Source organism: Cebus imitator, unplaced genomic scaffold, assembly GCF_001604975.1.
Source record: "Cebus imitator isolate Cc_AM_T3 unplaced genomic scaffold, Cebus_imitator-1.0 Scaffold122, whole genome shotgun sequence".
NCBI lineage: Eukaryota > Metazoa > Chordata > Mammalia > Primates > Cebidae > Cebus > Cebus imitator.
In genome coordinates this window covers 3,425,064-3,441,816 of record NW_016107437.1, presented here as the reverse complement: position 1 = coordinate 3,441,816, position 16,753 = coordinate 3,425,064, and the positions used below count along the sequence as shown (strand labels likewise).

General features: G+C 45.9%; 1 protein-coding gene and 1 long non-coding RNA gene across 2 annotated transcripts in view; one reads left to right on the top strand and one right to left on the bottom strand.

The window, feature by feature from the left end:
* LOC108312227 overlaps window positions 1-16,470 on the top strand; it is a 21,783-nt gene extending 5,313 nt beyond the window's left edge. Inside the window, exons 2-4 of the long non-coding RNA XR_005202067.1 lie at window positions 10,980-11,088; window positions 15,055-15,142; window positions 16,441-16,470. This is a non-coding gene — a long non-coding RNA (uncharacterized LOC108312227). The remainder of the gene's footprint in view (window positions 1-10,979; window positions 11,089-15,054; window positions 15,143-16,440) is intronic.
* Window positions 15,167-15,671, bottom strand: LOC108312226 (small nuclear ribonucleoprotein Sm D2-like). Its single transcript, XM_037742528.1, has one exon. It carries the CDS (start codon window positions 15,595-15,597, stop codon window positions 15,271-15,273), a length of 327 nt encoding a protein of 108 aa, XP_037598456.1. The 5' UTR covers window positions 15,598-15,671; the 3' UTR covers window positions 15,167-15,270.
* Window positions 16,471-16,753: the final 283 nt, after the last annotated feature.

The window sequence follows — 16,753 nt, the reverse complement described above, 5'->3', positions numbered from 1 at the left end:
AAAAAAAAAAAAAAAGAAAAAGAAAGAAAGGAAGGAGAAAAGGGAGGGAGAAGTTAAAGGGATGAAGCTGGCCCACCTGGTTCCAGTGCTGGCTCTGCCACTCAGTAACTCTGTGGCCTTGAGCAGGTAGTGTCCTGTTTCTGGGACTCAGTTTCTTTATCTATAAAATGGGGACAATATAGTACCTTCCCCTTAAGATTAACACGAGCCTACTTGACACCCTAGCACTGATATGTGAACAAATCTTGGCAGAGTATAACCAAATCTGCACTATGCATTGTGTCTGTGCAGAGTATTTGCATAATAGATAATCATGACATTTTTCATCTTCAAACATCACATGTTGTTTCTGTACCCTCATCCGCCAGCACAGAGCCCAGCCGTGCATCCACAAGCTGAGCCTCCCAGACTGGGCTTCTTCAAACTAGATTAGGGCTGGGTGTGGTGGATCAAGCCTGTAATTTCAGCACTTTGGCAGGCAGAGGCAGGTGGATATCCCCTGAGGTTAGGAGTTTGAGACCAACTTGGCCAACATGGTGAAACCCCATCTCTACTAAAAGTACAAAAATTAGTCAGGATTACATGCCTGTAATCCTAGCTACTTGGGAAGCTAAGGCAGGAGAATTGCTTGAACCTGGGAGGCCGAGGTTGCAGTGCGCCCAGATTGCTCCATTGCACTCCAGCCTGGACCACAGAGAGACACCGTCTCCCCCTCGCCGCAAAAAAAGAAAGTAAATTATGTTCATCCTCAAGTTATGTCTCCACTGACAAACAGAACCAAGTTTATTTATTTCATTATTCAATTTAGTTAAGTATTTTTTTTCCTCTCCAAGGAATTCTAGCAATAAAGTCACACATGACCCAAAAGATCTCCAGCAGAGGGATTCCTGGGCCAAGGTAACTCACCTACAGAGAATCTGGAGCTCCTCGTCTGGATGAAAGTTTCATTAGCTTATTTACTTCTTCCGACATAATTGGTCAGCAGACTATAAATGCCGATGTCATGTCTAATTAGCGGTGGCCTCTGCCCTTCTGATCACAGCACCGCGTCTGGCATGTTTGTGTGGATGGAGCAGTTTCACAGGGAGCATCTTTATGAACTAGCTCTCCCATGGAGCTGCTCTAATTATCATTTAAGAAAACAAGCTTTTTGATGTTGTGTAGACAGTTCAGCAACATCTCCCCAACAGGGCTGATAATTGTAACAGCCTTTCAGTCCATGATGGGCTTTTCGACAAGTGATCACATCAGGTTGTGGGGAACTAGAAATTGGGACCTCCTCTCTGCTCATCTCGGTCCTGGACACCTTGCCCATCTTGGCTCCAATCAAATACCTTCAAGGGCTGTAAAGCTAATTGTTTGTACTGGCACAGATTTTGCCTGGCGTCCAAAATCCAGATTTAAAAATCAATGGCAATCATTGTGCTCCTGGGTACCATTTACTGTCATGAAATCAAACACAGCATAAAGGAAAACCATTCAATACCTAAAAGATTAGCATGGATACAAATATTTGTGGATACTGGTAAATTTTATAATATTGTTTGTTTAAAAACAAAAACAAGTAGGGGAATAATTTGAATTCCCCAGTAGCAGGATTCCATTGAGTTTTTGAGAGGTAAAGATTTTTCACAAAGATAATTACAGACTGAGAGTGTCAATCCGACAACACTTTCTTCTTGGTTCACATCATTCAGTTTCATAAAATCAGTAAGAGAAAAGTCACACGCCACTGGGGGAGAGAGGAGGTGACCTCCACATTCTGTTTCCCTCTCTTTTTGTCACATACACTCCTCAACACCAATGACCTCTGCTTTTCCTTCCAACCACAGGACCAATTACCAGACTCCAGTTTGCTTCTGGGATTTTTTACAGCACCCTGGAATGTAGTGTAGTTATTTGTGTAGTTGTGATCCCCTCCAACATTGTGAAATCCTTGAGGGAAAGAATTAGTGCCTAATAAATTTAGGCACTGATTTTCTTCTACCATGAAATTCTACCATGTCACTCACATCATCCTCTCCATGTGGACTCTACCTCAATCCCTCAATCCAGTCTTGTGTTCTGTTTTGTTTTGTTTTATTGTTTTGTTTTTTGAGACAGAGTCTCACTGTCACCCAGGCTGGAGTTCAGTGGTGCAGTCTCAGCTCACTGCAACCTCCACCTCCCAGGCTCAAGTGACTCTCAGAGGCTCACTTACACACTCTTCTACGCGCAATACTGGTGGTTTCATGCCCTCCCTGAGTCCCATCCATGGGCCCCAGAACTCTCCAACCCCTTTGCTTATGGATGAATTGCCTCCACCCCATCACACGCCTCTGCATTCCAAATGTCTCCACCTTTGCCTGAGCTGCTCCCTGAAATACCTTTCCACTTTCTATTCATCAAATCCCACTAGGATGTAAATTCCTTGAGGACAGGGCTCTGACTCATTCACCGTTCTATCTTCTCCGCTTCAGCCTGCACCTGCCCATAGTAGATGCCCAAAGGTGTTCGTTGATAGAGAAATTCAAAAAAATATATTTGTTCAGTGCTTACCATACCCTAAGCATTGGAGATATGGTGGTGAGCTCCAGTAGTCGTGATTTCCATTCTCGTGGAACTACCAGTTTGGAGGACGTCTTCATTATTTATTGCCATGTAACACAGTAGTCCAAAATTCACCAGTTTAAAGCAATAAACATTCATTGTCTCACACATCTCCTAAAGGTCGGGAATCCAGGAGCGGCTTAGCTGAGTGGTTCTGGCTCAGGGTCTCCCCCAAGGTTGCAGTCAAGCTGGTGGCTGCATCCTCTGGAAGCTTGAATGAGGCCACAGCATCCACCTCAAAGCTCACTCACATGGCTCTTGACTGGCTGCAATTCCTTGCCGGTCATAGGTCTCTGTTTCTTGCCACATGTCTCTCCACAGGCTGCCATGAATGTCCTCATGACCCCATGACATGGGAGTTGGCTTCCACCAAAGTTAGTGATCCAGGGGAGAGAGAATCCTCAAGATGGAAGTCATCATGTTTTAAGACCTAATCTTGAAAGTGACATATCATCACCTCTGCCATATGCAATGGGTCACAGAAACCAAGCCTGGTACAATGTGGGAAGGGATCTCACCTTACAGGGTGTAACAGCAGGAGGTGGAGAACATTGGGTGCCATCTTGGAGGCTGGTCCCACAGTGGGGGAGAAAGACAGTTATCAAACATCACATAATGCACGTGTAATTGCAAACGGAGCTATGTGCTCTCAAAATACAGCCCATGGTCCTGTGAGGGCGTATAACAAAAGGTCCAACTTAGACATAGGTGGAAGCCAGAGATGAAACTTGGCCATGGCCTCTAAGGGTGAGTTGGTAAGAGATGAGGAAAGGAGAAAGGGCATCCTAGGCCATTGGTTCACAACCTTGGTTGCTCATTGGAGTCATCTGGCAAGATTTAAAAAATACCGTTGCCCAGACTGCCCCTCCAAAGACTGATCTAAATGGTCTGGGGTAAAGCCTGGGCATTAGGATGCTTTTAAGCTCCCAAGGTGATTCCAGTGTGCAACCATGTTAGAGAACAACTGTTGTAGGATAGGGAGCCACCCGTTGCAAATGTCTGTTACCAGAGGGAGACTAACATGCTTGAGGAGCTGCGGGCCAGGAGGCCTGGAGGGTAGAGAGTGCAGGAGAGGGACGTGGAGTGGCGGCGAGAGGTGGGCAGATGCTGGATCTGATGATGCACCCCAGAGAACACCTTAGGGAGGCGGGGCTTGGAGGGTATGAGGAGAGTGGGGGAGTGTCATGATCCAGCTGGCATTTCCAAAAGATGCCTCTGGCTCAGATTCAAGAACAGGTTGAAGGGGAGCCCTAGGGTGGGGGTACCATTCTGGAACGATAGAACCTTGGTTCCAACCATGATAGGCAGTGAGGACTTGGACTAAGGCAGTGACAGCAGTATGGTGGGCAGAGTCTATTCCTATGATCCACTTCAAACCTTTGATTTGACAAATGGGAAACTGAGGTCAGAGAGATGACAGGGCTCATTCAAGGTCATTCTACAATAGTTAAATAAAGCAGAAGGAAAGAGAAACCAGCTTGGCCCTGACAACCTGTGGTTTTTAAATGATAAAACCAGAGAAGAGAAAAGGAAATGAGGATGAGAGCATCAGGCGAAGATAAAAGAAGACACATCTAACACACACACACACGTGCTCGCATGCTCACAAATGAGAAGACCAAAAGGTCACTGGCAAGTTGAAAAATAGATGGTGTAATTATAAAGCTGTCTGAAATGCCAGCCAGGGTCAGCCCTGTGACCCGTCCTTCCGCGCCTGGCAGGGACACTGGGGGAGGGCTGGGGAAAGCTGCCAACCCGCTTGACGTTCAGCTTCTGTGGTGTGGCGTGGAGGGAGTGTTTCAAGCCATGCCTTGCCTCTGTTCTCCATGGTGGAATCTGTGACTTCCTCTCCAAGACAGCCCAGGCCCCTTGACAGCCTGTCCCAACTCTGTGGTCACATGGGAAAAGGTTATTTCTAGCACCCCACTTGTAGCCACACATTAAACAGTTGGGGGTCCTTTTCTGTTGGTAATGATCCCCTGCCTCTAAAGAGGTGACTTCTTAGTGTCTTTCTTGAGAAAAGGAAATGGTGACTCACATCATACCAGCCTGAAATAATTAGTTTCAGACAAATGCATGTAGATATGGGTAAATACTTTAAAGTGAAGCCCTCTAATCAATAGTCTCTATGTTTATCAGGAAATGAGCAGATGGTGTGAGGTTTTCTAAAAAACACAGAGACAAGAAACAATTCCACGACATCCTGGGTTAGACAGATCATTAACTGGGTACTAAATTCTACTGAAGGTTTAGGGAAGAATATATCATTCTGAAATGTTATGGCTAGAAGGACCCTCTAAGAAAATGTAGTCTAGGGAGGGCCAATAATGGCATGCTCACCATCACGTTTCCCCTCATACCCACACCAGACATTAATAATCCATCACGGCCAGGTGCGGTGGCTCACGCGTGTAATCCCAGCACTTTGGGAGGCCGAGGTGGGCAGATCATGAGGTCAAGAGATCGAGACCATCCTGACCAATATGGTGAAACCCCATCTCTACTAAAAATACCAAAAAAAATTAGCTGGGTGTGGTGGCGTGCGCCTGTAGTCCCCGTTACTCAGGAGGCTGAGGCAGGAGAATTGCCTGAACCCGGGAGGTGGAGGCTGCAGTGAGCCGAGATTGTGCCACTGCACTCCAGCCTGGTGCCTGGTGACAGAGTGAGACTCTGTTTAAAATAATAATAATCCATCACAGCACTACTGACCTCTGAGTCCTCCTGAAGACAGTATTCCAGGCATGTATTATCCATCATGGTTATCACCCAAGACCTGCATTATCTTTATATAGTAAAATTAAAATTTAAAATTCCGTGCCTCTGTTACACTAGCCACCTTTCAAGGGCTGAATGGCCACATGTGGCTATTGGACAGCACAGAATAGAATGTTGGAATCATTGCATAAAGTCCAACTGGACAGCCGCAGAATCATATTTCCCAAACGGCAGTGCTTTGTATATCATCTTCACACTTTTTGCCATGTTGACTCTTGCAAAAAAAATTGTCTAATAAGGAAATGTTAAAAATTATCAAAGGAAATGGAAAGCCAGTTTCCTCTTTTTTTCTTTTCTTTTTTTTTTATATAGAGTCTCACTCTATCGCCCAGGCTGGAGTGCAGTGGTACCATCTCGGCTCACTACAACCTCCGCCTCCTGGGTTCAGGCAATTCTCGTGCTTCAGCTTCCTAAGAAGCTGGGATTACAGGTGTGTGCCACCCCAACTGGCTAATTTTTGTATTTTTAGTAGAGACAGGGTTTCACTATGTTGTCCAGGCTGGTCGCAAACTCCTGACCTCAGGTGGTCCACCCGCCTCAGCCTCCCAAAGTGCTGGGATTACAGGCGTGAGCCATCGCACCCAGCTAAGCCTTTCGTGACTTGCACACTGTCATGATTAGCATGGACTGGGACAGCCCATGAGAAGAGGAGTTTGCTCAAGGTCCGTAAAGAAGAATGGTGAGAGGAGGGGGATGGCACGCACACACGCACATACACAAACACAGGCGCACGCACATGCTCACTGAGGCATTGTCAACAGTGGCTATCGCGGTGGGTTCCGGTCTAGGCTTCTCCAAATTAGATAATGTCTCTGAGCCTCAGTTGCCTCATCTGTAAAATTCAGAAAGGGTGAAGCAAATTATACCCACCTGAAGGGTGCCTGGAAATCATATTTCTTAACCTCAGCAGTGTCAGCACTTGGGGGCTGGATCATTGCCTGCTGTGGGGGCTGTCCCGTGTGCTGCAGGATGTTAGCAGTATCCCTGGCCTCTATTCACTGGATGCCAGTAGCACGACCCCTCCCCCAGTTGTGACAACCAAAAATACTTCCAAACATTGACAACCAAAATCACATTGCCCAGTGTCCACTGGGGGACAAATTCCCCCTGGGTTAAGAGCCACTGCTGAAGGGATGAGAGGTGGTGTATATAAAACAGCTCACAGTGCCTTGTGTACAGTAAGTGTTCAATTAATCATCACCATTGTTAATTGCTTTCATATTTGCATTTGGATGGGGGTCTATCGTCCCCACTTTACAGGTAAGGAAACAAAGCCATAGCCAGGTTTTGAGCAGAGTTCTGGTTGTTTCCAGCATCCACGTTCCTGCCCCAGTTCAGGCCGCCCTGCCTAAGCTTGTATCACCTGGACCCCACTGTAAAACCGCACATCAGCTCGGAAGGATGCAGGTGGTCAGAAAAGAGGTTTTCTGCATTTGAACCAGGCTTCTGCACTTCCCACCGGCCAGCGCATCAGACCAGGCTGATGCAGAGCGGCTCCCTGGAGCTCTCAGGAAATATCTCAACAATGCCAGTGTTTGTCCCCCACCTTGAGGCTGACGATGATGCCAAGAAAAGCGCAGCTTCTGACCCACAGGAGATGACGTACCGAGGTCGTTTTGAAATTGCTTTAATGCCTTCAACTGCAACGAACTTATCTGACCTCTCAGTGCCTGTGCACACCATCCCTCTTTCGGCGAGCTCACTGAGGGTCAGGATGGTGACTTCCACAGTCAGGGCAGGGCGCCGGGGCTACACTGTGAGGCTGCCTTTTCTCTGTTGACTTCCTGAGCTCTGTTCGCTCATCCCACGAAATCCACATTGCAACGCCTGGCCATTTTCCTCCTCCAAGCTCATCCCTCTTCATTCAGTTTTGGACCTGTTGCCCGACATTGATGTTTTTGCCACAAGAAGCTCTTTGAGCAAAACAGGGTTGGTCTTTTAAGTCAGGATGAGAAACCCCATTCGCTCCCTGCTGTCTTAGCAATTGACAATGCACAATCGTTCACTAAAGGCCCTAAGATGTTCCACAGTAAGGAAATTCATTTGACTAGCTTTTTTTGTTTTATTTGTTTATTTATTTATTTATTCTGTCTGTTTGTGTTTGTTTTTGTTTTTGAGAAAGTCTCACTCTGTTGCCCACGCAGGAGTGCAGTGACGTGATCATAGCTCACCAAAGCCTCAACATCCTGGGCTCAGGGGTCCTCCTGCCTCAGCCAACTAAGTAGCTGGGACTACAGGTGTGAAGCGCTACCCGCTTGGCTATTTCTTTGTATCTCTTGTAGAGATGGGGTTTCGCCATGTTGCCCAGGCTGGTCTCAAAGTCCTGGGCTCAAATGATCCTCCTGTCTGGGCCTCCTAAAGGGTTGGGATTACAGGTGTGAGCCACCCAATCCCCATCTAACTGTTTTAAAAACAACTTTTCCTAAGTCTATTTCATTACAAACGCTTTTCCACTGTGGTGGCAAAGACTGGCTAGCAGTTCACTCAATCCACTTCCTTATTCCAGATACCCAGATAGACAGTCTCCCTTGCAGTTCAATCCAGCCACACGACGGATTTCTAGCAAATGGGACAGGAGACGAAGTATCAGACACCTCTTCCAGGCCTGCCTCGTGCAAACTTCCCATACAATGCTTTATTTGATTTCCCTGTCTGCCAGCTGAGTAGAGTTGACCCAGGGGGATGAGGAGGACAGATAGAAAGAGCTTGAACCCTCGAACTATCATGTAGAAGGCTGCCTGCCACACACTTGCATGAAACTATAATGTGCATCATTGATATGGTGGGATGTTTTATTACTGCAGCTGCTATTACTCATCCTGACTGCTTGTGATGAACTGCTACTTTCCCCCACCAAATTCATACATTAAAGCCCTAACCCCGATATTTGGAGATGGAGCCTCTAAGAAAGTAACTAAGGTTAATTGAGGTCAAAAGGGTGGGGTCATGATCTGATAGAATTTGTGTCCTTATAAGAAGAGACTCCAGGTTGGGCTCAGTGGCTCACACCTGAAATCCAAGCAGTTTGGGAGGCTGCGGCATTTGGGGCTAAAAGTTCAAGAGCAGTCTGGGCAACATAGCGAGACTTGATCTAAAATGTTTTTAATTAGTTGGACATTTTGGCAAGCACCTGCAGTCCTAGCTTCTCTGGAGCCTGAGACAGGAAGGTCACTTGAGCCAAGTAGGTTGAGGCTGCAGTAAACTGTTGCTATCTGGGCTGGTCTCCTCCATGGAGATGATATGTATCTGAGTCATGGAGATGATATATATCTGAGTCAAGGATGGTCATTTTCTGTCCTGGGCTCTGAAGGCAGATGGATGATGAAGGAAGAGGCAGATCCACAAAAGGAGGCAATGGTGAGAGAAGGGAAGACAGGACTGGCTTAAATGCAAAAAATAGTAGCTCTGTCCTACTTCCTATTTTTCCTGGGGAAGGGCTAGCTACAATATCTGCACTTTGATGACAGTCATTACATGAGGCTGCTGGATCCCTATGTCAGATTTCCTCCATTTAAAAAAATTGCTTAAAGTAGCCTTGAAAGAGTGTGTTAACTGTCATCAGAGAACTCCAGAGAATTCTCTTCTTTGTTAGCCAATTAACTTCCTTTACCTTCCAGTCCACCTCTCCACTTTTTTCTGGACCTTAATTTCCTCATCTATAAAATAGGAATAATAAAAGCTACCTCAAAGGATTGTAATAAGAATTAAATAAGATAAATCTGGGAGTTTTTTCTGAGATCATTTTTTAAAAACTATTAATATGGAGTATCACACACTGCGGGCAGTTGTCGGGGGGGCTAGGGGAGGGACAGCCGGAGGTGGGGAGTGTGGGGGGGCTAACGTGGGGAGAAATGCCGGATATAGATGAAGGGGAAATAGAGGCAGCAAACCACCTGGTTATGTATGCACCTATGCAACAACCCTGCATGACCTGCACGTGTACCCCAGAACCTAAAGTAAAAATTAAAAGAAAGCTATTAATATCATATATTACCCTTTTGCTGTTAGACTGTGAATTACTTAACAGCATAAACCATCACTTTTTTTTTGGAAACAGAGTCTTGCTCTGTCACCCAGGCTGGACTGCGGTGGTGCGATCATAGCTTACTGCAGCCTTGAACTCCTGGGCTCAGGAGAGCCTCCTCCCTCAGACTCCTGAGTAGCTGGGACCACAGGCAGGTGCCATCACACCTGGCTAATTAAAAAGAAAAACTGTAGAGACACGGGTCTCATGATGTTGCCCAGGCTAGTCTCAAACTCCTGGGCTCAAGGGGTCCTCCCTCCTCTCCTCCCAAAGTGCCAGGATTACAGGCATAAGCCATCTCATCCAGCCCTTTAAAAAATTTTTTTGGCCGGGCACAGTGGCTCACACCTGTAATTCCAGCACTTTGGGAGGCTGAAGCAGGTGTATCCCTTGAGGTCAAGAATTCAAATCCAGCCTGGCCAACGTGGTGAAACCCCACGTTTTCTCTCATTTTGTCTCTACAGAAAATACAAAAATTAGCTGAAGGTGGTGGCAGCCACCTAAAATGCCAGCTACTCAAGAGGCTGAGTCATGGGAATCACTTGAACCCGGGGAGGGCAGAGGCTGCAGTGAGCCGAGATCATGCCATTGCACTCTAGCCTGGACAACATAGCGACACTTTGTCTCAATAAATAATAAATAAATAAATAAGTTTTTAAATCTCCAGCTCCTGGCGTGAGATTTGGCACCTACTAGTGTGCTTGATAAAGGTTTGTTAATGAAACAAATAATTGCTATTTGATGACCTCAAATAGCAAATGACTCTCCCTACAAATGACCTCATTTAATTCTTATATCCCCTGGAGAGCTAGATGTTATTATTAACACCATCTTACCAATGAGGAAACAAGGGCTCAGAAAAGGTGGGTACAGTTCTCAAGGCTGCACAGTCAGTGGTTGAAGCAGGCTTTTTTTTTTTTTTTTTTTTTNAGACAGAGTGTCACTCTGTCATCTAGACTGGAGTGCAGTGGCTCGATCTCAGCTCATTGCAACCTCCACCTCCTGGATTCAAGCGATTTTCCCGCCTCAGCTCCCGAGTAGCTGGGATTATAGGTGCACACCACCAAACCTGGCTAATTTTTATATTTTTTTAGTAGAGACTGGGTTTCATCATGTTGGCCAGGCTGGTCTTGAAATCCTGACCTCAGATAATCCGCCCATCTCGGCATCCCAAAGTGCTGGGATTCCAGGCATGGGCCACCGCGCCTGGCCTGAAGCAGGTCTCCAAGGCACCTCTCTCTCTGCCCTGTGAGCTTACACTCACAGCCATCACATTAGACTGGACACAGGTGGGCTTCAAGGCACAGTAGCCACTCCATGAACCTGGGAGGAGGCAGTTACAGCAGGTGGGCTGCCCGGAAGCTGGAGGCTGAACCCTCCGCTGCCCTGCATCTGTTGTAGGAAAAAGCCTCGTGAGCTGGGAGCTGATCTGGGAACGTGTGGTCTGAACTCCTGCTGCCCAGGCTTGGGGGCGGAGGGGGGTTCCCTGTTCCCCAGGCTCAGCATGCCAGCCCCCCCTGCTGCAGTGGGGCTGGTGACAGATGCATTCCGAGAACAAGCAGACACCTCTGTGCTCACCCACTTTAATTAGGTGAAGGAGTCAGGTGATCCCATTAGGATCACCTAGAAATACCACGCCGGGCCTGTGCTCCACCCACACATGCTCCAAATCGCTGCCTTCCCGCTGCAACTACTGTTTGGTGAGCATTTCTTTATTTGTAGTTTTTAAAAAATTAAGCAGATAATACAACCACATGGTAAATTTTTCAAACAGCACAAGAAGATACGTTATAAAAATCAGCTGGGCACAGTAGCTCACACCTGTAATCTCAGCACTTTGGAAGGCAGAGGTGGGAGGATCCCTTGAGTCTCAGAGTTCAGGACTAGCCCGGAGAAACATGGAGAAACCCCATCTCTATAAAAAATAAAAAATTAGCCAAGCAAGCTGGTGCATGCCTGTAGTCCTAGCCACTTAGGAGGCTGAGGTGGGAGGATCACTCAAAGTTGGAGGCTGCAGTGAGCCATGATAGTGTCGTTCCACTGTAGCCCACTAGGGTGACAGACAGAGTAAGACCCTGTCTCAAAAGTAAATACATAAACAAATAATCAGATCTCGCTTTTATCACTGACCTGCAAGGCTACCTCCCCACAAGTCGTGACTATTTTAACTGTCTCTTGTGTATCCTCCTTCAATAAATGTTTTATTTCCGAAAGAGTGCAGTAGCACTATCACGGCTCACTGCAGCCTCGGATTCCCAGGCTCAAATGATCCTCCTGCCTCAGCCTTCCAAGTGAATGGGCCCACAGGCACGCACCAGCATGCCCAGCTAATTATTTTTATTTTTGTAGAGACAGGGTCCCTATGAAAATATGTATGCTCATGTCCAGGAATATTTATATCTAATTTTTAAAAACAGGCACACAATTTTTTTCTAGTTAATAAGACATTTTGGAAGTGGCTTCATAGCACAAAGAATGCTGCATTCTTTCCATGATGTTCATTACATCATTTCCGTATTGGATGAATGAATGTCTGTGGTGTATGGGGTCATTTGTTATCACCAACAATGGCTCAATGAGCTCTTTACAGCCTCAGTCCTTGCTTTATGTGCAGTATATTCACATAAAAACAATTCCGTGTGGTGCAATTGCTGGATCAAAGACTAAGCTTTTTTTCTTTTTGTTTTGTTTTGTTTCTGTTTTTTTGAGACAGTATCTTGCTCTGTTGCATGAGCTGGAGTGCAGTGGTGTGATCATAGCTCACTGCAGTCTCCAACTCCTGGGTCAAGCCATCCTCCCACTTCAGTCTCCCGAATAGCTGGGACTACAGGTGGGTGCCACTACACCTGGCTAATCTTTTATTTTTTGTAGAGATGGGGTCTTGCTGTGTTGCCCAGGCTAGATGTGTATTTTTTATTTTTACTTTTTTTGAGACAGTGTCTCGCTCTGTTACCGAGGCTGGAGTGCGATGGTGCGATCTCGGCTCACTGCAACCTTCACCTCCCAGGTTCAAGCAATTCCCCTGTCTCAGCCTCCCAAGTAGCTGGGATTACAGGCATGCACCACCACACCCAGGTAATTTGTATATTTTTAGTAGAGATGAGGTTTCACCATGTTGGCCAGGCTGGCCTCGAACTCCTGACAGATGATCTGCCCACCTTGGCCTCCCAAAGTTCGGGGATTGCAGGTTTGAACCACCACACCTGGACTGGATGTGTATCTTTAATTGCAATAGATATTGCCACCCAGTTTAATGTCACCAACTGATGATCTCCCAAGAATGTGTGAGTTTCTAAGACAGGTTCCACTTCACTCTGTTTGCTGATGTTTGGGTCCAGCTTGTCTCATGGAAATTCCACAAGTGTTCCCCTCACTCCAGCCAACTGCCCAACTCTAGGGAAATCCTCTCACACAAATTATAAACCAGAATTATGAGTCTAGCTGGTAAAAGATCTTTTAAAAAATCATTTGCATAATATATAAAATAGTATACATAATATAAAAATATAAAATAATGCATGCTCACATGAGTGATTGAAATCCAATGGTGAAGGGAAATGTTTATGAAATAATGTTAAATAACAAAGGCAAAATGCAAAGAGTGGTTCTTAATCTTGGCTGGGCACATTGGAATCCCTGGGAACTAGTGGAAAATACAGATGCCGAGACCCCCAAACCTGGGGATTCTGTTCAGTAGGCTAGGAATAGATAGAGCAAGAGCAAAAGCCAATAGTTTTAGCAAGCTTGCCGTGAGAGGCTATGCACCCACAAAATGTTATGTATTCACTGTAATCTCAAATGTGATCAAAGAACAAAAAATAAGGTATCTAACCAAGAGTAAACAGTGCTTGTCTCCGGGTTTGGTGAGTCTGCAATGCATTTTTTCCTCTGTGTTTTGCTATGGTTTTCCAAACTTTCCTACTGAGAAATGATGTTTAGAAAATAAAAGAATGTTCTAAAAGTCTAGAGGCTCCCTCCCTCCCTCCTTTCCTATTTTTTCTTCTCCTTTCTTCCCTCTTCCCTCTCTCCCAACCTTTCTTTCTTTCTTTCTTTTTGTGTGTGCGTGAGATGGAGTTTCACTCTGTCACCCAGGCTGATGTGCAGGGGCATCATCTCAGCTCACTGGAACCTCCCCCTGTTGGGTTCAACCGATTTTCCTGTCTCGGTGTCCCGAGTAGCTGGGACCACAGGCGTGTGCCACTATGCCCAGCTAAGTTTTGTACTTTTAATAGAGATGGGGTTTCACCATGTTGGCCAGGCTGGTCTCAAACTCCTGACCTCAGGTGATCTGCCCGCCTTGACCTTCCAAAGGGCTGGGATTACAGGCGTGAGCCATGGTGCCCAGCCCATCCTTTCTAATTCAGTTCAGATTGGAGAGGAGAGAGTCATGAAGATTGATGACAGCATGTGATCCTGAACTGTGTCCCTTTGCTGTAACGAGCATCACTGGGACAATTATCAACACTTGAATAAGGTCTCTGGGTGAGAGGTATAGGGAAGTTCTTTGTTCTAATATTGCAGTTTTTCTGTAAGTCGGAGGCCTCGAGACTTCATGGAAGCATCTCCCCATCACTTTGCTGAGATAAGACTTTTTTGGCCAGGCGCTGTAGCTCACCCCTGTAATCCTAGCCCTTTGGGAGGCCAAAGCGGGAGAATCACTTGAGGTCAGGAGTTTTAGACCAGCCTGGGCAACATTGGGAGACTCCATCTCTACCAAAAATAGAAAAATTAGCTGGGCATGGTAGCATGCAGCTGTAGTTCCAGTTACTCAGGAGGCTGAGGTGGGAGGATGGCTTAAGCCCAGGAGGTGGAGGTTGCTGTGCACTCCCGAGTAGCTGGGATTACTGGCATGTGCCACCATGCCATGCTAGTGTTTGTATTTTTTAGTAGAGACAGGGTTTCACCATGTTGGCCAGGCTGGTCTTGAACTCCTGATCTCAAGTGATCCACCCACCTTGGCCTCCCAGAGTGCTGAGATTACAGGCATGAGCCACCATGCCCAGACTGGGTGAGACTGAGAATCTCTTTAAAAAAAAAAATAGAATTGACCTTGACATGGCACCGTGATCTAATCTTCAGATCAATTTCCCCCAGAGTGTATCTCATAATAAAATTTTAAGAATTGTTCTGGTTCGGGATTCTGTCCAAGATTATCCATCACATTTAGTGGTCATGTCCCTTTAATCTCATTTCACCTAGAGTGTTCCTCAGCCTTTCATGACATTGACTTTTTTTTTTTTTTGAGAGGGAGTCTCACTCTGTCATCAGGCTGGAGTGCTGTGGCTTGATCTTCCGCTCGCTGCAACCTCTGCCTCCCAGGTTCAAGCGATTCTCCTGCCTCAGCCTCCAGGGTAGCTGGGACTACAGGCACGAGCCACCATGCCCAGCTAATTTTTGTATGTCTAGCAGAGATGGGGTTTCACCATGCTGGCCAGGACAGCTTCGATCTCTTGACCTTGTGATCCATCCACCTCAGCCTCCCAAAGTGCTGGGATTATAGGCATAAGCCTGTAATTTTTTTTTTTTTTTTTTGAAGAGTACAAACCACTTACTAGATATTCGTCCCTCGATGCTCTTTGCCTGGTGTGTTCTCGTTATTCAATTCAGGTTTTGCATCTTTGGCACGATGATAACAGGCTAATTTTGTGTTTTCCTTCGCATGCCAGGTGAAGCCTAGGATGTCGGTTTGCCCTGTTCTGACTCGTTCACGTTGATTACTCAATTAACAGTCCTGCCAGTTTTCTCCAATGTAAAGTTAGTAGTCTTTTCTTCTTTTTTTTTTTTTTAGAAAAAAAACACAGAGCTTTATTGTCAACACCAGCGGCAGCGGTCTCTGTAGGACAGGGGAGTGAGTTCTGTTGACTGACAGGGATAGGTGGCGCCTACTTGCCGGCGATGAGCGGGTTCCGCAGGACCACAATGACTGAGTCCCCGCCCAGGAACATCTTGGAGATGTAGCGGTCTTTGTTGACTGGCTTGGACTTCTTCTTGCCCTTGCCACTCTTGGGTACCTCAGTCCACATCTCCTTCATGTTCTCCAGCACCATGTTGCAGTGCCTATCAAAGGCCTTCACGCGGCCCAGGAGTTTCTTATTGTTGCGGCAGTTGATAAGCACTTGGGTGTTGTTTTTGACGAACTGAGTGAGCACAGAGAGTGGACCCGTGTTAAATTCCTCCTCCTCTCGCTTCTGCAGCTCCTCCGGGGTCATCTCACTCTTGGGCTTGTAGAGGAGGCTCAGGTTGGTCACTAAGCTCTCGGTTCACTCCGGTTTCCTCCGCTTTGCTGCTCAAGTTAGTAGTCTTTTCTTGGTAATTGACAAGTAATATACAGGGAGATGTTTTGAGATCATGTAAATATCCTGTTTCTCACTAAACTTCCATCCTTTAATTTTTGCTTCCATGAATGAATCTCCACTGGAAAAAAAGTATCCTTAGGATGGTTGCAAAGTGTTACTGCATTCTTGAGAAGCCTAAAAGCAAGCGTGTATCAAAGGACCTTTGACGTCCTGGCTTTATTTCAAGGGGGATATCTCAAGGCAACAGGAAGAAATGTGAAGAAAGAGTTAGATGCAAAGATTTTAATTGCAACAGTACTTATAAGAGCAAAACTTAGAAATAACCTAAGTTAAGCAATACAGTAAAGGAACATCAAGAAATATGAAGCAACCTGTAAAACAATGTTTTTGAAGAGATCTCCACCACATAATGCTTAGTAATATGCTAAGTAATGTAATATTTGGCGAAATGCAATGTGAGATGCTGGATTGGATGGTGGAACAGAGAAAGGACATCAGTGGAAAAGCTGATGAAATTCAAGTACAGCCCACAGTTCAGTTAATAGTAATGTGCCGATATTAATTTCTCGGGTTTTATTTAATGAATGTATCATAGGCATGTAAGATATTCATATTGGGAGGACTGAGTGAGAGACAAAGGAGAATGGTCTCTACTGTCTTTGCAACTTTTCTGTAAACTTGGATTATTCCTAAATAAAAATGCCATTAAAAACTTAACCTGGAAGTGTTAGAAATTTTTTTTTTTTTCTTTTTCAGATGAAGTCTCGCTCTGTCTCCCAGGCTGGAGTGCAGTGGTGCGGTCTCAGCCTCACAACAACCTCCGCCTCCCAGGTTCAAGTGATTCTCCTACCTCAGCTTCCGAAGCAGCGGGGATTATAGGCGCCTGCCACCACGCCCAGCTAATTTTTGTATTTTTAGTAGATATAGGGTTTCACCATGTTGGCCAGGCTGATCTCGGCCTCCCAAAGTGCTGGGATTACAGGTGTGAGCCACTGCGCCTGGCCGTGTTCACTATCTTGATTGTCATGAGTGTATACAAGTATGAAAATATATTACACACATGAAACAG